General features: G+C 42.5%; 1 protein-coding gene across 1 annotated transcript; it reads right to left on the bottom strand.

Annotated features, from left to right (window-relative positions):
- Positions 1-792: 792 nt before the first annotated feature.
- LOC123727141 (uncharacterized) lies at positions 793-2,425 on the bottom strand. Its single transcript, XM_045695251.2, has 4 exons — positions 2,196-2,425; positions 1,883-1,987; positions 1,482-1,619; positions 793-1,391 (listed from the first exon to the last, which is right to left on the bottom strand). Exons 1-4 carry the CDS (start codon positions 2,352-2,354, stop codon positions 1,218-1,220), a joined length of 576 nt encoding a protein of 191 aa, XP_045551207.1. The 5' UTR covers positions 2,355-2,425; the 3' UTR covers positions 793-1,217.
- Between the last annotated feature and the right edge of the window lie 20,735 nt (positions 2,426-23,160).

Genomic DNA, 23,160 nt, shown 5'->3' with positions numbered 1-23,160 from the left:
TAAACATATTTTTACCCAATGTTAAAAAGAAAATACAAAATAATTGTATTCAAATGGTGGCTGATGATAATATTTTAAAATAAAACAATCCCCCTTACCAAACATTTCATAGCCTATATTTCTTTATTAAATGGACTATTAAAAGTGTAGTTCTGAGTGTAAAATGTGCCTCACAATATGCTACTGATATTCTAAATATTAATTCACAGATGTAATGCAAAAAATGTATACTTTTGCTGAACCATGAAATGTGCATCTAAAAGCTTTTGTTTCCATATGACCGGTATGTCAATCTGCTTTTTAACCAGACCTATTTAGAGGTCTGCCCATTCAACGAAGGGAGGAGTCATAAACCAAATACCTTGTATACATTCTCTCATGTGCACTGAGTGCAAGTTCCTTTTTTGGGAAAGTGAGTACAACATTCCGTAATGTCAACATTACGTAATCATTCTTTGAAGGAATTGTAGTCAGCATTACACAGCCACCGACAATAATAGACACATTGAAGTATGAGGCTACAATAGGAAGCTGTGCACCTTCATGCGGAATAAGAGGATTGTTTTAGGAAAGCACAGCTTCCTTCTTATGTAGTTTATTGTTTGACTGCAGTTTGGGAAATCGTGTAACAGCCATCAGGGATTCCTCTATGATCTCCCCAGCATAGATTATTCCTCTTTTCTCAGCTGTTGAATGATATTTATTATTACAGTAGATGTAAAGGCAAAATTAGTCACATTTTATAGACACAACAACAACAAGAGTTAAAAGTTAGTTGTTTATTATTTTTTTGCAATTTGACACGTGGAGAACGGTATACAAGAATATAAATACACTTTGTTTAAAAAATATTATATTGGCAGATAAATGTGTTAACAGAAATTAAATAAGTTAAATAAATACATATTTTAATAAATATGTTAAGTTACTTCACAACTACATTTTATAAAAATGTTAATACATTAATATGGATACATACAAATACATTCCTAATTATAAACAACCGTTCCATAGTGGAACACAGGCAGATACATACGTGTGTTTGAAATGTTTCATAAACATTGTAATAACACACAACACCCTAACAGTTACTTGTCTTTTCTGACTATTTTGACCAAATTGATCATACAATGAATTTAGATGTCCATCTACTACTAAGTTATCCAATACTGAAACAGATCACAGATGACGAATCAATTGTGGCCTGTTTCCCAGCTCTAGATACTATATTTAGTTGAATTCATTATGTATTTTGCAGGATCACCAGGGGCAAAGACCCGAGCCATGAGGATGGAGAAGGAGAACAGCTTCTCAATATTGTCACGACACAGTCCTGGCTCTTCCCAGCTGTTCACTTTTGACCAATTCTCTTCTGAATCAGGACGGGGCTCCTACAAATCAATTTGAGTAAGAATATGCAACACCTCAGTCAATAAGATATTGAAATCAGTAGATTCAGACATCAAATACACTGGACTTACCCCCATTTGAAAAAGGACTTCTTCCACTACTTTGTTCACCTTCTCTCCAACTTTTGCACAGCTACTCTTGAACTGACTAATTATCCCAAATACTATCCTGTAGTTCTTCAGAGCAGAAACCATCTTGTTAAGGCAAGGCTTTATGGATCATGGTAAAAAGACAAAATATTATTAATCATCTTCATTTTGTAAAAGTGTTTCTCAAACAATTAATATTTTGTGTGTGACAAATGATGGAACTGATTAGTGCTTTAAAAATTCTGAAAAATGTGCGTGTGTATAACCATTGACCACGTATGTGTCTTGTTGACCTTAATGGTCCAAGTTAACTCATGAACAGATTTTTTTTTGTATCACATTTGTCCATGGATTCCACCAACAGAATGGAAGTTGTGACTTACCGTTGAATCTGCTCTTAGATTTGTTGGATCACATTTGTCTGTGGCTTCCACCAGTACTCTTGGCCATTTGACAACTCTTTCCACACTTTTCAAATGACTGAGCTCCTGCAAGAAATGATGGAAAGTTTCAGAGACAAATTCCGTTTAAGTAGCCTACCTGCCCGAGGCACTTTTAAATTCCACTTAAAACTGTCTGACTACCAAGATCCCACAAAAGCATCAAGAACCAGGCTAGCCTATCCTACTTGAATTCAGTTCTATCATCACCCTACCATTATCAATAGCTACGGAATACTGATGATAATCAACTTACCTCAATTAAGAGACGTTTAGCAAGTTGATTCAGTTGTAAAGAATACTCGTTAACTTTCACGTTATTCCAACTGATTCCAACTGGTTGGTTAACCGGTGCGCTGAATGCACCTGTAAATACCACAAGAAGGGTAACAACTGTTGTGAACGACAGGTACATGACTGATTTCTTCTACGCTTGATTGCAGTTCTGCAGGTCCGTATGGCATGTGTTTATTATCTCAGTGTCAGTGTCATTGCAGCGGAGTCCCTTGGTCTTGTCCCCTTATACCGCTCAATGAGTCACGTGAGGATTTCCCAGGTGAATTTTAGATTATAGAGTTAATGGTGTCCATGGCCACAGACCCGGCGGCAGAACGAATCAGTTGGACTGGCCTTTGATTTCCATAGGGGGGCACGTTTTTTTCACGGGACCTCCTGTGTGTACGCACTTGCGCGTTTATTGGCTGTAGTAGTAAAGACTAAATAACATAGGCGCCTCGTGAGTTTCAAGTTTGGGGAAGCTTACAATGTCTCCTACCATTTCTACCGATCTGCGTGCCAGTTATGATTCTTTTTATAGGTGCATTTTCTTCGAACAGTTTAATTTTAACAATAACGTTTTCGTTTCTCAAAATCATTGTCACGTGTTTAATAATAGTAAAATGATCAAATCTAAAAATTAAAATTAAACTATGCCCAGAGCACTAGCCTCTATCATATGGACACATTGATACACTGTGATCCATTGGCGGCTAAATAAATGAGAGCATATAAATCAGAGATGCAACAGAAGGCCTATACCTTCCATCATCAACTAAGTAAAATACATAGAGCCGACAAATAAAACAGTAAAAAGTTATTTCAATCACATTCATTGATGTACTCTGCCTGTCTGCCTCCCTTTCTATCTGTCATGACTTGAGCTTTTGCTAGTGAAGTGCAACATTGTATCAAATCATCACTTGTTCAGGCCGGACGCTGTCGCTAGCGAACTTGCAACGAGTAGCTTACTCCGGCCCTCAGTTTTCCGTGCCAGTGAGCACTGGACAGAACGCAATGACGTTTCATCAAGATAAATGGGATCATCAGATCATTATATTTTGCTCCTTCACACGGCTTGGTGATTATCGAGCGTTGGAAAGATTTTTCCCACACTCCAAATCGCGGGCTTCCCAAACACACTGGTGATTTGAAACAATCCACATTAATCCACTTTTAAAGAAGCAAATTGTCCTCTGTGGCTAAGTCATGCTTCCTGATGAAGTATTTTGAATTATTTTATTTAGACAAGAGTAATTCAATAATTTTGGCGAAACATCAATTTACAGTGAACTGTGCATTCGCCATCTTTCCTTTCCAATTCGCAAAAGGCTGAAACCAGAAATATTTATATAATGACGAGATGCTCATGCCTCCGCCCTAACAATGGGAGTCTTTGTTCCAAAGGCGGGAAAGCAGGCGACAAGCTTAGGTCTGCCTATTATTCCCATAGAAACGCATTGGGCTTACACTGGACAGAATTTGTCCAGAGTGAGCCCTCTCGCTTAGCCTCTTCCTCTGCTGAAACTATATCACTGGAGAAAGCATCCGAGAGTACGAAACAGCGCCCCTCTATATGTAGCCCATGTATCTGATGCTGTCTGGCCAGAAATAGTATGACATGCCATACTGTTTTGGTCCAGACAGCATCAGATATATGGTCTATACTTACTTAAACTGAGATTGATCCGTCATTCTGTTGATGCGCGTTTCGTTCAAATAAATTATACTTATTTCAATATTTTATTTGGACGGGCAAGGAGGTACAGTAGGGCGTGGCAGGCCCCCTAAGCCCCGCCCACAATTCCGGTCTCGCATGGCCATACCGTGATAAAGAGCAAAGAGTATGTTTGCAAAGCATTGGACTATTTTCCAATGACAAATTAACAAATGTTGTCTATTTATTATTGACGTTTGTGTAGTCTATGTGTTCGAATGACAATAAAAACAGTGCAAAATACACTTATACCCTATTCAATTTGTGGAGCTTGGTAATTTTATAGAAAATAAGTCTTTAAGCTAAAAGTCTTAATTAGGCTAATTGACTCAAACCCACGCCTATTCAAATCAAATCAAATGTTATTGGTCACATACACATGGTTAGCAGTTGTTAATGCAAGTGTAGCGAAATGCTTATGCTTCTATTTCCAACAGTGCAGTAATATCTAACAAATAATCTAACAATTCCCAACAACTACCTAATACACACAAATCTAACAAGTAATCTAACAATTTCCCAACAACTACCTAATACACACAAATCTAAAAGGGGTGAATGAGAATATGTACATATAAGTACATGGATGAGCCATGGCCGATAGGTATAGGCAAGGTGCAGTAGATGGTATAAAATACAGTATATACATGTGATATGAGTAATGTAAGATATGTAAACATTATTAAAGTTGCATTGTTTAAAGTGACTAGTGATCCATTTATTAAAGTGTCCAGTGATTGGATATCAATACAGTATATAGATGTTATATGAGTAATGTAAGGTATGTAGGCTGATTATTAAAGTGGCATTATTTAGAGTGGCATTGTTTAAAGTGACTAGTGTTCAATTTATTAAAGTGTCCAGTGATTGGGTCTCAATGTGGGCAGGTAGACTCTCTGAGTTAGTGATTGCTGTTTAGCGGTCTGGTAGCCTTGAGATAGAATATGTTTCTCAATCTGTCTGTCCCAGCTTTGATGCACCTGTACTGACCTCGCCTTCTGGATGATAGCGGTGTGAACAGGCAGTGGCTCGGGTGGTTGTTGTCCTTGATAATCTTTTTGGCCTTCCTGTGACATCAGGTGCTGTAGGTGTCATGGAGGGTAGGTAGTTTGCCCCTGGTGATGCGTTGTGCAGGCCGCACCACCCCTGGAGAGCCTTGCGATTGAGGGCGGTGCAGTTGCCGTACCAGGCTGTGATACAGCCCGACAGGATGCTCTTGATTGTGCATCTGTAATAGTTTGTCAGGGTTTTGGGTGACAAGCCAAATTTCTTCAGCCTCCTGAGGTTGAAGAGGCGCTGTTGCACTTTCTTCACCACACTGTCTGTGTGGGTGGACAATTTCAGTTTGTCCGTGATGTGTACGCCCAGGAATTTAAAACTTTCCACCTTCTCCACTGTTGACCCTTCGATGTGGATAGGGGGATGCTCCCTCTGCTGTTTCCTGAAGTCCACGATCATCTCCTTTGTTTTGTTGACGTTGAGTGAGAGGTTGTTTTCCTGACACCACACTCCGAGTGCCCTCACCTCCTCCCTGTAGGCTGTCTCGTTATTGTTGGTAATCAAGCCCACTACTGTTGTGTCATCTGAAAACTTGATGATTGAGTTGGAGGCGTGCATGGCCACGCAGTCGTGGGTGAACAGGGAGTACAGGAGAGGGCTGAGCACACACCCTTGTGGGGCAGTGTTGAGAGTCAGTGAAGTGGAGATGTTGTTTACTACCTTCACCACCTGGGGGCGGCCCGTCAGAAAGTCCAGGACCCAGTTGCACAGGGAGGGGTTGAGACACAGGGCCTCCAGCTTCATCATACCTATGTGAGAATGCTGTTCATTGATTACAGCTCTGCGTTCAACACCATTGTCCCTTCCAAGCTCGTCACCAAGTTTAGGACCCTTTGTCACACCCTGATCTGTTTCACCTGACTTGGTGCTTGTCTCCACCCCCCCTAGGTGTCGCCCATCTTCCCTGTTATCCCCTGTGTATTTATACCTGTGCTCTCTGTTTGTCTGGTGCCAGTTCGTTTTGTTTGTAAAACCTTCCAGCGGTTTCCCCCTTGCGCCTGTCTTGTCTTAGTTCCTGTTTTCTAGGTTTTCCCGGCTTTGACCCCTCTGCCTGACCTGACCCTGAGCCTGCCTGCTGTCCTGTACCTTTGCCCCTGTTGTTGTAATAAACATTGTTACTTCGACAGTCTGCATCTAGGTCTTTCCTTGAAACGTGATACCCTTGGTCTGAACACCTCTCATTTGCTCACTCACACATAAGATGCATATATATTTATACTGACTCTACACATCCGCACCCCCAATCATATACAAGCTGCTGCTACTCTTACAGTATATCCTGTTGCCTAGTCCCCTTACCCCTATACATACAGTACCAGTCAAAAGTTTGAACACACCTACTCATTCAAGGGTTTTTCTTTATTTTTAAAATGTTCTACATTGTAGAATAATAGTGAAGACATCAACTATGAAATAACATTTATGGAATCATGTAGTAACCAAAAAAGTGTTAGATTCTTCAAACTATCCACCCTTTGCCTTGATGACAGCTTTGCACACTCTTGGCATTCTCTCAACCAGCTTCATGAGGTAGTCACCTGGAATGCATTTCAATTTACAGGTGTGCATTAAAAGTTAATTTGTGGGATTTCTTTCCTCAATGCGTTTGAGCCAATCAGTTGTGTTGTAACAAGGTAGGGGTGGTATACAGAAGATAGCCCTATTTGGTAAAAGACCAAGTCCATATTATGGCAACAACAGCTAAAATAAGCAAAGAGAAACGACAATCCATCATTACTGTAAGACATGAAGGTCAGTCGATCCGGAAAATGTAAAGAACTTTGAAAGTTTCTTCAATTGTAATCGCAAAAACCATCAAGCGCTATGATGAAACTGGCTCTCATGAGGACCGCCACAGGAAAGGAAGACCCAGAGTTACCTCTGCTGCAGAGGATAAGTTCATTAGAGTTAACTGCACCTCAGATTGCAGCCCAAATAAATGCTTCACATAGTTCAAGTAACAGACACATCTCAACATCAAGTGTTCAGAGGAGACTACGTGAATCACGGCTTCATAGTTGAATTGTTGCAAAGAAACCACTACTAAAGCACACCAAAAAGAAGAGACTTGCTTGGGCCAAGAAACAAAAGCAATGGACATTAGACCGGTGGAAATCTGACCTTTGGTCTGATGAGTCCAAATGTGAGATTTTTGGTTCCAAATGCTGTGTCTTTGTGAGACGCAGAGTAGGGGTGCGTTTGTAAATTCACTCTGGCTATCTACTCCGATTTCAGATCACTCTCCCCTATGTGTGCCAGACAGGGGCGGTTCTGGGGGGGGGCCAGTGCCCCTGTGACAACAATTTTGGACCCACTTGTGGCCCCCCTAAATGTGGAGTATGAAATCATTTTTACATAAATCATTTTTGCTATCGTTCTTTTTTTTACATCCGAACACTAATGATTATGAACATGGTCTTTTGCCTGCTAATGCCTGCAATGCAGTGAAGAAAACGATATGACAACAATAACGTCTAATGTAACTGGCCCCTCTAACAGTACAACTGGCCCCAGCTTGGCCCCCCTAGTTGAAATGGTCTAGAACCGCCCCTGGTGCCAGAGCGCAGAATAATTGACAAATTTACGAACAATCAACATGAATATGGCCGGTGTCAGTAAACGTCGGCAAATAAGGCATAATTAAATTGTTGCGGGGGGCGGAGCTAGCATGTTGGAGTGAACGGCTGTGTGTGAGAGGCTCCTGCAACTTTTTTGCGAAATAATCTAACTTAACCTACTTTATAGCACTTTTTACAACACACGTTCATTTCTAATACAATATTGTAACTTTCTATGTGAAAATGCCGAGTAATAAGCGACCAAAGGACAATAAATCCACTTCGGAGGCCTACTCCCCGCCAAACAACGAGACAGACATGGCGGAAGGCACAGGTAACAACGTGACACTTACAGAACTTACCCGGGCTTTGGGAGAACTACGTGTTGCTATAGCTGAGGATCTTAAGGCTACTATTGCTGAACTGGACACTAAAATTGAGAGCACCATTCGAACGGTCGCCTCGCAGGGCCAGAGTATTGTGGACCTTGAGAAAGCCTCTGAATTCAACGCTGGTAGGATCGACGAGTTGGAGAAGCTATGCACGTCATTGCAGGATAGTGTGCAGAGGCTTTCTGTGAAGATCCAGACGTCACAACCTTCGCGTTGTTGGGCTGGCAGAGGGGATAGAGCCTGGCTCTCGCCCCACCGACTTCTTCGCCAAGTTATTGAAGGATGCAATGGGATCGGATGTTTTGGCTTCAGATCCCCAACTGGACCGTGCACCTCGCGCCCTTGTCCCAGTGCCTCGACCGGGCCAACGTCCTCGCCCAGTAATCATCTGCTGTCACAGTTTCAAGACCAAGGATCTTATCCTGCGCGAGGCTCGAATGAGGGGAAACCCGTTACATAAAGGGCACCCCTTCCGTGTCTACGAGGATTATGCGCCCGATGTGGCAAAGCACCGCGCCGGCTACAGAGATGTCATGACCAAACTCTACAAACTCCATCTTCGCCCAGCCTTGCTCTTCCCTCCATCCCCGCCTTCCGGAGAGAAGATTTGGCTCTCATCGATTTTGGACGCAGAGAAGTTTATCCGGGAATATACGCCAATCCCCCGTACAGGTTAGAGTGCCTTGTCATTGTGTGTTAGGGTCTGCTCATGGACTCGAACCCATACTATACCATAACGGGTGAAACCGTACTAAACGGTCTCGACAGGGCCTGCCGAACATGTAACACGCTGAGCTGACCAATGGAGGGCGGCTAGAGCTCTCATTTAACGTCAGTTTCACTTTAATTCCGACTGGGTTCGTGGTGGTGCCTGTTTGGGAGGCCTTCCAGGTCTGATCATTGACACTTTCGGATGGATATACTTATGTTCCCCCATTTTTGTTTTGTTTCGTTATTTATTTTTCAATTATTACACTATTCCTATTACCATACCAGTTAGTTATTGCTTGCGGAGGTCTGGGGGTGATGGCTGGGAAGGGGCAGACACCTGGATAGCAAGTTGATGTTTTGTGCTGTTCTGCCTATGTCATAGCCTGGCCCGCTCTCACGATTAGATTCCCACCAGACCTCCGTGGGGCTTGTGTAGGTGTGCGTACATGTAATTACTATGTGTACTTTATTATTATTTTCTCTTAGCTTTTTAGTATTAGGTATGTGTATATTTTAAATTAGTGTAGATTACTATTCTGGGGTGTGTATGTAGATGTGTATATATATATATATATATATATTTTTTTTTTTTTGGGTGTATGTGCGTGTGTATGTGTGTACGTATGTGGGTATGCGTGTATATACTTGCGCATGGGTGTGTGTAGGTAGGTATGCACGTGTGTGTATATATGTGCACGTGTGTGTATGTATATGTACAAGTGTGTGTGTATATATATATATATATATATATATATATATATATATATATATCACTATTGTTTTTTTAGAAGGGGGGAAAAAAATGTATTTTTTATTATTATTAATTTTTTATTTTTTTTGATTGGGGGGTACGTTCAATTTATCGAAATCCTTGTTCCCATCTCCTAACCCACAATATGTAATTGTACTGCTGTCTATGTCGGTTGCGGATGGTTTATGTTTAGACCGGCATTGCTTAGCAATGTAATCTTGTGATGCTATATCTTGCTTATCTCAGGGATTGACCCAAGATGAAGCACAATATGTTTAAGTTGCAACTTATTCTGTTTAGGTTTAATAGATGCTAATTGAACACTTTAATCGCGGGAGCCTCCTCAGTTCAGATGTTAGTAGAAGTTCTAGGATAGTGAGAGGTGAACGTACAGTTGGGATTTTATTTTTGTTTTACCTCTTGTTCGAGGTCGCGCCGTGCTTTTTTGGCATCGGCCAGACAATGTGTTTATTATTTTTATTTTCGTGTTTTTTTCTCTCCTTTTTGTGTATGCCTGTTAAATGTGGGTTGATGGGAGGGGTAAATGTTGGGGTAAGTAGGGGAATAGGGTGGAGAGTAAAGGTGCTTGCAGGGGGGGAGGGGTGGGTTGGATACTGCTCGGGTGTAGGTGCTACATATGCTGATCGTGATAGTTTGGTGCACTTTCTTACCTTTTTAGTAACTTACATGCTATGCAGGCCACCATAGGAACTAGAAATGAGAGGAGGGCGGGGCTTACATTCACTTCCTGGAATGTCAAGGGTTTAAATGAACCAATTAAGAGAGGCAAGGTCCTAGCCCACTTGAAAGCACTCTCGTCTGATATTATATTTTTGCAAGAAACCCATCTGAAAAACAATTCTCATAACAGACTTAAATGTAAGTGGGTGGGGCAAGTGTATCACTCTAACTTCTCTGCCAAAACGAGAGGCACAGCGATTCTGGTACGGAAAGGAATTCCCTTTCAACATAAAACCACTATTGTGGACAAAGAGGGTCGTTATGTGATCGTAATAGGAGAGATCCACTCTACTTCTGTAACTCTACTTAATATCTATGGGCCAAACATTGATAGCCCTCTTTTTTCAAAAGAGTCCTTGCCCTGATTCCAGATATCTCCCATACTAACCTGGTCATTGGAGGGGACCTCAACTGTGTACTAGACCAATATTTGGATAGATCCTCTACCCGGCGAACCCCTACCTCCTATTCAAGCGAATTCTTGAATACCTACATAAAAAATGCGAACTTATTTGATATATGGAGGATCTCTAACCCTACGGTTAGGGAATACTCCTTTTACTCTCATGTTCACAATGTTTATACTCGAATTGACTACTTTTTGGTTGATGCTAAACTACTCCCCTATACCTGTAATGTGAGGTATCATGATATTATAATCTCTGACCACAGTCCACTCACCTTCTCCCTGAGATTGGGTGACATCGTACCAAACGAGAGGGTCTGGAGGTTGAATCCTCAGCTCCTCACAGAACCAACATTCTGTGAACATCTTAAAGATCAAATTACATTTTTCTTTGATACCAACGACAACACAGAGACTTCCCCAGCATTATTGTGGGAAACACTGAAGGCTTATTTGAGGGCTGTATCATCTCCTTTCAGACTGCCAGGAGTAGGCAAAACAGAAGAGAATTGGTAGAACTGGAGGGACAAATTCACTTACTGGATAGGGAGAATGCTAGACACCCATCTAGGGAGAAACATAAAAAAATGATGTCTTTAAAATTTAAATACAATCAGATCCTCTCTGCTAAAATTGCTAAATCTTTTTTTCTCTATGCCAAGCAAAAATATTTTGAGTTTGGTGACAAACCACACAAACTACTCGCCAGACAACTTCGTAAGAATGTGAGTGACCGTATGATTCACAAAGTTAAATCTGCATCTGAGGAATTACTCTCTTCCCCCAAAGACATAAATGACAGATTCCGTCAGTTTTATGAGACTTTATATACATCTAAAGAGGATCCTAACCCCTTAATTATGCAAAACTTTTTGGAGAACTGTAATCTTCCTGCCCTGAACCAGGAAGACTCTAACTTCCTGAATAAGGAAATATCTCTTGAAGAAATTACAGAAACAATAAAATCTCTAAAGAGTGGCAAGACCCCGGGCCCAGATGGATACCCGAGTGAATTCTACAAAACATTCAGCAACATGCTCTCTCCCTACCTACACAAAATGTTGGTTCAGGCCAACGAGGATGGAGTGCTCCCATCCACTTTGGATGAGGCATTTATTACAGTTAAACATAAGAAGGGTAAGGATCCGGAAGAGGTAGGGTCATACAGACCAATATCCCTCCTTAATACAGACCAAAAGATTTTAGCAAAAACTTTGGCTAACAGGCTGAGCACTTTAATTGGCAAATTGGTCCATTCAGACCAGACCGGCTTTTTCCCTAACAGAAACTCATTCTTCAATCTCAGGCGCCTATTCAACATTATGTATTCTCAGGTTACCTAACGTGGACCTAGCCGTTATATCTCTTGACGCTGAAAAGGCCTTTGACCAAGTTGAGTGGCCCTATCTATTCAAGGTCCTACAGAAATGTAATATTGGAGATGGGTTCATAAAGTGGATCCAGCTTTTATATAGGAACCCCTGTGCGAGAATACTCACTAACCAATCATTGTCGCCCCGATTTATCCTTCACAGAGGGACAAGGCAGGGTTGTGCGCTGTCGCCTATGCTCTTCGCCCTAATTATTGAACCTCTCGCTCAAGTGATCAGATCTTATGCAGCAATACACGGCTATAATACTAAACATACTCTAAATAAGATATCTCTATACGCAGATGACATTCTCCTCTATGTAACAGAACCCCAAGATAGTATTCCAGCTATTCTAGAGGTGATTCATTTGTTTGGTACCTTCTCGGGATACAGAATAAATTGGAACAAGAGTGAATTAATGCCCATTCGGTTGCAAAACACCTGGCTAGAACATCTTCCAGTTAAGCTATCTTCAGATAAATTTACCTACCTTGGAATTGTAGTTACCAAACAATACTCCTTACTATTTAAAGAGAATTTCCCCTCTGATGCAAAAACTTAAGGCAAACATACAATTTTGGAGAACTCTCCCAATTTCTCTGCTCGGAAGAATTAATGCCATTAAAATGGTCTTCCTCCCACAACTGCTCTACCTATACCAGAACATCCCAATATTCATACCTAAATCCGTTCATAAACAATTGGACTCTTATCAATCCTTTCATCTGGGATTATAAAACACACAGGATAGGTAAAAAACACCTCTGTAAATCCAAGATGGAAGGAGGATTGTCTCTCCCAAACTTTATATTTTACTACTGGGCCGCCAACCTCTGCGCTGTTACGTTTCTGCTGGATGACGCACTCCCGCCATCCAGCTGGCTTAGTATGGAGCGAGAGGAGTGCCACCCCTTCTCTATTGATGCTGTGATTTTGTCACCTGTCAATCTGGAGATGTCACTTTACCGTAACAATCCTATTATACATAGCACAGTCCGAATCTGGAAGCAAATTAAAGTCCACTTTGATCTTAGACCAATATCGTTCATGCTTCCTGTTGCCAGGAATCCCTCCTTTGCCCCCTCTAACCTTGATAACACCTTTGAGCGGTGGGGAGAGTTGGGGATAAGTACCATAGGGGATTTATATATAGGGGGAACCTTTGCTTCCTTTGAATCGCTGAGGGAAACTTATAATCTTCCCAGAAGTAACTTTTTCAGATACTTACAGATTAGAGACTGTTAGAAAATACCTCCCAACATTTGGGAATGCTAAACCTTCCACATTTGACGGATGCATAAAAATATGCCCCACCTCAGACAAACTGATATCTCGTATATATGATGCTTTTCAATCTGTTAGCACACCCTCTACTGATGCCATTAAGGCAAAATGGGAGGAAGAACTAGGGACTGACATTTCGGTGGCAGACTGGGAAGATAGCTTGGTGTATATCCACACCTGCTCCATTAACTCCAGACATCGTCTCATACAATTCAAGGTATTACACAGATTACACTATTCCAAAACCAAACTGCATAGGATATTTCCTGGTACATCCCCTATGTGTGATAAATGTCAGGCTGAGCAGGGTACACTACTCCACTGCTTTGCCCTATGCTCTAACTTGTATGGGTATTGGTGTGGAATTTTTGGGGTCCTCTCTGAAGTTCTGGAGACTTCAATAGACCCAGACCCGCTTCTGATAATCCTGGGAGTGTCCGATTCCCTAAACGGATTAACCAACACCCAAAAACAACTCATCTCTTACAGTCTCATTTCGGCAAAAAAATTAATCTTGTTTTGGAAAAAGAGGGAAACGCCCTCTACCAAATTATGGCTCAGCGAATTGGCAAACACTGTACACTTAGAAAGAATTAGATATATTTTGAACAATAAATTCTCAACATTTGATCAAATCTGGCAGCCTTTCCTCTCTTACTTGGACCAGGCGGCGCTGTGAATTTGCACTTAACGCACTCTTAATTGTCATACGGTAATCTACCTTTGGGCAGCGTGTGCTGGCCCCGCCACCCGAGCAGTTGGGAGGGGAATAGGGTGGAATAAGGGGGGATAAAGTGGGGTATAAGTGGGGGGGCTACATCGACCCTTTTTTAAAAATTATTATTATTATTTTTTTCTACCTGTCCTTGTTTTGTATGTCTTGTTTTGTAATATTTGTTTTGTGCCCAGAACTCTGGGTCTTTTGGTTAATGTCTGTTCTCTTATGTTTAGATAAGAACTGTAAACTTGTCTTTTATACCTATACACCATTCTTATGTATGTGTTCAATAAAAAATATTTGAACAAATTGTTGCCAGCAGCAGTTACAGTCACCAACACTCTCGATAACATCAAAACAGCCTAACCAGCTCTGCTAGGGCGAGTAAATTGGTCAGAGTGAGGTGTTCTCTCATTTGTGTCTGCAAGTAGCTAGCAAGCTAGCCAACATTAGCCAGTTAGCTTGGGTGCTTGACTGCCGTTGTGAGGCCAGAATGCTCGGATCAACCCTACTCCTTGGCCAGAGCGTCCAGTGTGCGCTCTGAACGCTCCGAGAGTGAAACGGTCTGAATTTACGAGCGACTAGAGGGCACTCTGAACATACTCCGGCACTCCAGATTGAATTTACTATTGCACCCTAGGTGAACAGATGATCTTCGCATGTGTGGTTCCCACTGTGAAGCGTGGAGGAGGTGTGATGGTGTGGGGTTGCTTTGCTGGTGACACTGTCAGTGATTTATTTAGAATTCAAGGCACACTTAACCAGCATGGCTACCACAGCATTCTGCAGCGATACACCATCCCATCTGGTTTGCACTTAGTGGGACTATCATTTGTTTTTCAACAGGACAATGGCCCAACACACCTCCAGGCTGTGTAAGGGAAATTTGACCAAGGAGAGTGATGGAGTGCTGCATCAGATGACCTAGCCTTCACAATCACCCAAGCTCAACCCAATTGAGATGGTTTGGGATGAGTTGGACCACAGAGTGAAGGAAAAGCAGCCAACAAGTGCTCAGCATATGTGGGAACTTCTTCAACTGTTGGAAAAGCATTCCTCATGAAGCTGGTTGAGAGAATGCCAAGAGTGTGCAAAGCTGTCATCAAGGCAAAGGGTGGCTACTTTGAAGATGTGTTATTTCATAGTTTTGATGTCTTCACTATTATTCTACAATGTAGAAAATAGGAAGAAAAAAAAGGAAAACCATTGAACGAGTAGGCCTGTCCAAACTTTTGACTGGTAATGTACAGTATCTACCTCAATCACTTCAGTATCTCTGCACATGTAAATATGGTGTTGGAACTGACTTTTGAAATATTTCCTGTATATAGTATGCTTACTTTATTGTGTATTTCATATTTCCTATTCTTATTTTTGTTGTTGCAGTAATACATTGTTATCGATTTTTTTTCTATTTGCATTGCCCCCCCCCCCCCCCCCCTCCACGATGCAGCTACTGTCATGTACATATTACCTCAATTACCTCGACACCGGTGCTCCCGCACATTGACTCTGTACCAGTACCCCCTGTATATAGCCCCGCTATTGTTATTTACTGCTGCACATTAATTATTTGTTACTCTTATGTCTTACTTTTTTTTAGGTATTTTATTAAAACTGCATTGTTGGTTAAGGGCTTGTATGTAAACATTTCACTGTAAGGTCTACATTTGTTGCATTCGGCGCATGTGACAAATAAAATTGGATTTGATTTCATTGTTGGGTTTTGAGATAGCAAGAAAGACATTTCACAATTCTTGTGCATGTGACATTAAAACTTGAAACTTGTTGGTTTATAGGGAATTCATTTGTTTTGTAATTGCTGTTTTGTTTAAAAATTTGTCTTATCTATTTAAAAAAATGATACAATGTTATTTAATAGACCTAGATATTTAAGTTTAAAGTAAGCCTACCTTTGACTGATGAGAATCGCCAGGCTAAAAATATTCCCCCACAATAAAACCCTTAGCCTATGTTACTATAATAATATTATGTTTTATATTTGATAAAGTAAATCAAATGAAAGTTTATTTGTCACGTGCGCCGAATACAACAGGTCGTAGACCTTACAGTGAAATGCTTACTTATAGGCTCTAACCAATATTGCAAAAAAGGTATTAGGTGAACAATAGGTAAGTAAAGAAATAAAACAACAATAAAAAGACAGGCTATATACAGTAGCGAGGCTATAAAAATAGCGAGGCTACATGCAGACTGGTTAGTCAGGTTGATTGAGGTAGTATGTACATGTAGACAACTTGCAGACTTGTTTACGTGCTGCTGTGCGTTTTGTTGCCGATCTTACTTTGCTACCTGACGACCTCACGGTTTTTACTTTTTCATTACCATATATTTTTAGTTTTTCCCCTCACTCAACTTTTTTCATTCAACTTTTTCACCCCGGAGGTTTTATCTGGACATGGTTCGTCAGGACTTCAAACAGCCGAAGCTAAGTAACATTAACATGATGCCTTCTAATTGCAGTCGTTGTACTTATAATATACAGGAGAACGATCGCCTTACGGCAAGGATAGCTGTGCTGCAAGCCCAGCTTCAGACGCAATCGTTAGGAAAGGGTAATTTCAGTGTAGGAAAGGATGAAACAGCGTCTGTGCCACCAGTAGTAAGGCGTTAGTATAAACCCCCTCGCACGGTCCCCGCAGCCGGACAACTTTCTCATGGCTTCTGGAGGGAAACGCTGTAGGAATGCTCAACCGGTGTCGCTTATTCAGCTGACAGAAACTTTCAACCGGTTCTCCCCATTAAGTGAGTCGGAGTCGGAGGCCGAGACTTCTCTGGTCTCTACTCCTCCCGTTGTGGGGTCTGAGACGCCAAAGGCTCCCACCATTAGCTCTGACAAATTGAAAACCATAGTCATTGGCGACTCCATTACCCGCAGTATTAGACTTAAAACGAATCATCCAGCGATCATACACTGTTTACCAGGGGGTAGGGCTACCGACGTTAAGGCTAATCTAAAGACGGTGCTGGCTAAAGTTAAAACTGGCGAGTGTAGAGAGTATAGAGATATTGTTATCCACGTCGGCACCAACGATGTTAGGATGAAACAGTCAGAGGTCACCAAGCGCAACATAGCTTCAGCGTGTAAATCAGCTAGAAAGATGTCGGCATCGATTGTCTCTGGCCCCCTCCCAGTTAGGTGGAGTGATGAGCTCTACAGCAGTCTCACAACTCATTCGCTGGTTGAAAACTGTGTTCTGCCCCTCCCAAAAGATAGAGGGCCAATTATCTACAAATTCTTTCTGGGACTCACCCACAAACAGGACCAAGCCTGGCCTGTTGAGGAGTGACGGACTCCATCCTAGCTGGAGGGGTGCTCTCATCTTATCTACGAACATAGACAGGGCTCTAACTCCTCTAGCTCCACAATGAAATAGGGTGCAGGCCAGGCAGCAGGCTGTTAGCCAGCCTGCTAGTTTAGTGGAGTCTGCCACTAGCACAGTCAGCGTAGTCAGCTCAGCTTTCCCCATTGAGACCGTGTCTGTGCCTCGATCTAGGTTGGGCAAAATTAAAGATGGCGGTGTTCGCTTTAGCAATCTCACTAGTATAAAGACCTCCTCCATTCCTGCCGTTATTGAAAGAGATTGTGATACCTCACATCTCAAAATTGGGTTACTTAATGTTAGATCCCTCACTTCCAAGGCAGTTATAGTCAATTAACTAATCACTGATCATAATCTTGATGTGATTGGCCTGACTGAAACATGGCTTAAGCCTGATGAATTTACTGTGTTAAATGAGGCCTCACCCCCTGGTTACACTAGTGACCATACCCCCAGTGCATCCGGCAAAGGCGGAGGTGTTGCTAACATTTACGATAGCAAATTTCAATTTACAAAAAAAAAAAAAATGACGTTTTCATCTTTTGAGCTTCTAGTCATGAAATCTATGCAGCCTACTCAATCACTTTTTATAGCTACTGTTTACAGGCCTCCTGGGCCATATGCAGTGTTCCTCACTGAGTTCCCTGAATTCCTATCGGATCTTGTAGTCATAGCAGATAATATTCTAATTTTTGGTGACTTTAACATTCACATGGAAAAGTCCACAGACCCACTCAAAAAGGCTATCGGAGCCATCATCGACTCAGTGGGTTTTGTCCAACATGTCTCTGGACCTACTCACTGCCACAGTCATACTCTGGACCTAGTTTTGTCCCATGGAATAAATGTTGTGGATCTTAATGTTTTTCCTCATAATCCTGGATTATCGGACCACCATTTTATTGCGTTTGCAATTGCAACAAATAATCTGCTCAGACCCCAACCAAGGAGCATTAAAAGTCGTGCTATAAATTCTCAGACAACCCAAAGATTCCTTGATGCCCTTCCAGACTCCCTCTGCATACCCAAGGACGTCAGAGGACAAAAATCAGTTAACCACCTAACCGAGGAACTCAATTTAACCTTGCGCAATACCCTAGATGCAGTTGCACCCCTAAAAACTGAAAACATCTGTCATAAGAAACTAGCTCCCTGGTATACAGAAAATACACGAGCTCTGAAGCAAGCTTCCAGAAAATTGGAACGGAAATGGCGCCACACCAAACTGGAAGTCTTCCGACTAGCTTGGAAAGACCGTACCGTGCAGTATCGAAGAGCCCTCACTGCTGCTCGATCATCCTATTTTTCCAACTTAATTGAGGAAAATAAGAACAATCCGAAATTTATTTTTTATACTGTCGCAAAGCTAACTAAAAAGCAGCATTCGCAAATGGAGGATGGCTTTCACTTCAGCAGTAATACATTTATGAACTTCTTTGAGGAAAAGATCATGATCATTAGAAAGCAAATTACGGACTCCTCTTTAAATCTGCGTATTCCTCCAAAGCTCCATTGTCCTGAGTCTACACAACTCTGCCAGGACCTAGGATCAAGGGAGATAGTCAAGTGTTTTAGTACTATATCTCTTGACACAATGAAAATAATCATGGCCTCTAAACCCTCAAGCTGCATACTGGACCCTATTCCAACTAAACTACTGAAAGAGCTGCTTCCTGTGCTTGGCCCTCCTATGTTGAACATAATAAACGGCTCTCTATCCACCGGATGTGTACCAAGCTCACTAAAAGTGGCAGTAATAAAGCCTCTCTTGAAAAAGCCGAATCTTGACCCAGAAATTATAAAAAACTATCGGCCTATATCGAATCTTCCATTCCTCTCAAAATGTTTTGAAAAAGCTGTTGCGCAGCAACTCACTGCCTTCCTGAAGACAAACAATGTATACGAAACGCTTCAGTCTGGTTTTAGACCCCATCATTGCACTGAGACTGCACTTGTGAAGGTGGTAAATTACCTTTTAATGGCATCAGACCGAGGCTCTGCATCTGTCCTCGTGCTCCTAGATCTTAGTGCCGCTTTTGATACCATCGATCACCACATTCTTTTGGAGAGATTGGAAACCCAAATTGGTCTACATGGACAAGTTCTGGCCTGGTTTAGATCTTATCTGTCGGAAAGATATCAGTTTGTTTCTGTGAATGGTTTGTCCTCTGACAAATCAATTGTAAATTTCGGTGTTCCTCAAGGTTCCGTTTTAGGACCACTATTGTTTTCACTACATATTTTACCTCTTGGGGATGTCATTCGAAAACATAATGTTAAATTTCACTGCTATGCGGACGACACACAGCTGTACATTTCAATGAAACATGGTGAAGCCCCAAAATTGCCCTCGCTAGAAGCCTGTGTTTCAGATATAAAGAAGTGGATGGCTGCAAACTTTCTACTTTTAAACTCGGACAAAACAGAGATGCTTGTTCTAGGTCCCAAGAAACAAAGAGATCTTCTGTTGAATCTGACAATTAATCTGGATGGTTGTACAGTCGTCTCAAATAAAAATGTGAAGGACCTCGGCGTTACTCTGGACCCTGATCTCTCTTTTGAAGAACATATCAAGACTGTTTCAAGGACAGCTTTTTTCCATCTACGTAACATTGCAAAAATCAGAAACTTTCTGTCCAAAAATGATGCAGAAAAATTAATCCATGCTTTTGTTACTTCTAGGCTGGACTACTGCAATGCTCTACTTTCCGGCTACCCGGATAAAGCACTAAACAAACTTCAGTTAGTGCTAAATACGGCTGCTAGAATCCTGACTAGAACCAAAAAATTTGATCATATTACTCCAGTGCTAGCCTCCCTACACTGGCTTCCTGTTAAGGCAAGGGCTGATTTCAAGGTTTTACTGCTAACCTACAAAGCATTACATGGGCTTGCTCCTACCAATCTTTCCGATTTGGTCCTGCCGTACATACCTACACGTACGCTACGGTCACAAGACGCAGGCCTCCTAATTGTCCCTAGAATTTCTAAGCAAACGGCTGGAGGTAGGGCTTTCTCCTATAGAGCTCCATTTTTATGGAATGGTCTGCCTACCCATGTGAGAGACACAGACTCAGTCTCAGCCTTTAAGTCTTTACTGAAGACTTATCTCTTCAGTAGGTCCTATGATTAAGTATAGTCTGGCCCAGGAGTGTGAAGGTGAACGGAAAGGCTGGAGCAACGAACCGCCCTTGCTGTCTCTGCCTTGCCGGTTCCCCTCTCTCCACTGGGATTCTCTGCCTCTAACCCTATTACAGGGGCTGAGTGTTCTTCCATGCCGTCCATGGGAGGGGTGCGTCACTTGAGTGGGTTGAGTCACTGACGTGGTCTTCCTGTCTGGGTTGTGCCATGGCGGAGATCTTTGTGGGCTATACTCGGCCTTGTCTTAGGACGGTAAGTTGGTGGTTGGAGACATCCCTTTAGTGGTGTGGGGGCTGTGCTTTGGCAAAGTGGGTGGGGTTATATCCTGCCTGTTTGGCCCTGTCCGGGGGTATCATCGGATGGGGCCACAGTGTCTTCTGATCCCTCCTGTCTCAGCCTCCAGTATTTATGCTGCAGTAGTTTATGTGTCGGGGGGCTAGGGTCAGTCTGTTACATCTGGAGTATTTCTCTTGTCTTATCCGGTGTCCTGTGTGAATTTAAATATGCTCTCTCTAATTCTCTCTTTCTCTCTTTCTTTCTTTCTCTCGGAGGACCTGAGCCCTAGGACCATGCCTCAGGACTACCTGGCATGATGACTCCTTGCTGTCCCCAGTCCACCTGGCCGTGCTGCTGCTCCAAGTTTCAACTGTTCTGCCTGCGGCTATGGAACCCTGACCTGTTCACCGGACGTGCTTGTTGCACCCTCGACAACTACTATGATTATTATTATTTGACCATGCTGGTCATTTATGAACATTTTAGCATCTTGACCATGTTCTGTTATAATATCCACCCGGCACAGCCAGAAGAGGACTGGCCACCCCCCATAGCCTGGTTCCTCTCTAGGTTTCTTCCTAGGTTTTGGCCTTTCTAGGGAGTTTTTCCTAGGGAGTTTTTCCTAGCCACCGTGCTTCTTTCACATGCATTGCTTGCTGTTTGGGGTTTTAGGCTGGGTTTCTGTACAGCACTTTGAGATATCAGCTGATGTACGAAGGGCTATATAAATAAATTTGATTTGATTTTGATTTGATGTCGATATGGTTAAAGTGACTATGCATATATGATGAACAGAGAGTAGCAGTAGTGTAAAAGAGGGGTTGGTGGGTGGTGGGACAGAATGCAGATAGCCCGGTTAGCCAATGTGCGGGAGCACTGGTTGGTCGGCCCAATTGAGGTATTATGTACATTAATGCATAGTTAAAGTGACTAAGCATATATGATAAACAGAGAGTAGCAGCAGTGTAAAAAGAGGAGTTGGAGAGGGGGTTGGGGGGGCACACAATGCAAATAGTCCGGGTAGCCATTTGATTACCTGTTCAGGAGTCTTATGGTTTAGGGGTAAAAACTGTTGAGAAGCCTTTTTGTTCTAGACTTGGCACTCCGGTACCGTTTGCCATGCGGTAGTAGAGAGAACAGTCTATGACTGGGGAGGCTGGGGTCTTTGACAATTTTTAGGGCCTTCCTCTGACACCGCCTGGTGTAGAGGTCCTGGATGGCAGGCAGCTTAGCCCCAGTGATGTACTGGGCCGTACGCACTACCCTCTGTAGTGCCTTGCGGTCAGAGGGCGAGCAATTGCCGTACCAGGCAGTGATGCAACCAGTCAGGATGCTCTCGATGTTGCAGCTGTAGAACCTATTGAGGATCTCAGGACACATTCCAAATCTTTTTAGTTTCCTGAGGGGGAATAGGCTTTGTCGTGCCCTCTTCACTGCTGTCTTGGTGTGTTTGGACCATTCTAGTTTGTTGTTGATGTGGACACCAAGGAACTTGAAGCTCTCAACCTGCTCCACTACAGCCCCGTCGATGAGAATGGGGGCGTGCTCGGTCCTCCTTTTCCTGTAGTCCACAATCATTTCCTTAGTCTTGGTTACGTTGAGGGATAGGTTGTTATTCTGGCACCACCCAGCCAGGTCTCTGACCTCCTCCCTATAGGCTGTCTCATCGTTGTCGGTGATCAGGCCTACCACTGTTGTCGTCTGCAAACTTAATGATGGTGTTGGAGTCGTGCCTGGCCATGCAGTCGTGGGTGAACAGGGCGTACAGGAGGGGACTGAGCACGCACCCCTGTGGAGCTCCAGTGCTGAGGATCAGCATGGCAGATGTGTTGCAACCTACACTCACCACCTGGGGGCGGCCTGTCAGGAAGTCCAGGATCCAGTTGCAGAGGGAGGTGTTTAGTCCCAGAATCCTTAGCTTAGTGATGAGCTTTGAGGGTACTATGGTGTTGAACGCTGAGCTGTAGTCAATGAATAGCATTCTCATATAAGTGTTCCTTTTGTCCAGGTGGGAAAGGGAAGTGTGGAGTGCAATAGAGATGGCATAATCTGTGGATGTGTTTGGGCGGTATGCAAATTGGAGTGGGTCTAGGGTTTCTACATTAAGATTACAACTTTGCATAATGATTCAAACTCTTTTTCACTCAAAAGTATACATGAACAATTTCCATTGTTGACATTCCATCAATGACTCCTGCCGTCATCATCAATGACTGACCAAATTCCTCCTTTGTTATGTATTTTGCGGTTAGTTTGGCACGCGTAGATAGTTATAACACTTCAGCTCATTGTCCTGGCTGCCTGTGGGTTATTCAGTGGAGGAATGAACGAACAAGCGTGTGACCGCTTCCTCATGTATGGAACGCCGTTTGGGTCTTTGCGTGTGAAAAAATATAAGTAAGTTAAGTAAGCTTTTAATTTGACACGTCAAATAACAGTTTAATTGCTGAATGTTGTGTTGGACTGCAGCTTCT

The sequence above is a fragment of the Salmo salar genome, chromosome 15 (genome assembly GCF_965601325.2).
Source record: "Salmo salar chromosome 15, fSalSal1, whole genome shotgun sequence".
Lineage (NCBI taxonomy): Eukaryota > Metazoa > Chordata > Actinopteri > Salmoniformes > Salmonidae > Salmo > Salmo salar.
The sequence above is the reverse complement of the archived record's forward strand: the minus strand, read 5'-3'. Positions and strand labels throughout refer to the sequence as shown.

What these genes read in the sequence shown, in the direction of transcription:
- LOC123727141 (XM_045695251.2), bottom strand. Translation starts at nt 2,354, where the DNA reads ATGTACCTGTCGTTCACAACAGTTGTTACCCTTCTTGTGGTATTTACA. An exon ending in CTAAACGTCTCTTAATTGAG is followed by an intron (nt 1,988 to 2,195) that starts GTAAGTTGATTA and finishes CATTTCTTGCAG; the next exon opens with GAGCTCAGTCATTTGAAAAG. An exon ending in ATCTAAGAGCAGATTCAACG is followed by an intron (nt 1,620 to 1,882) that starts GTAAGTCACAAC and finishes TGATCCATAAAG; the next exon opens with CCTTGCCTTAACAAGATGGT.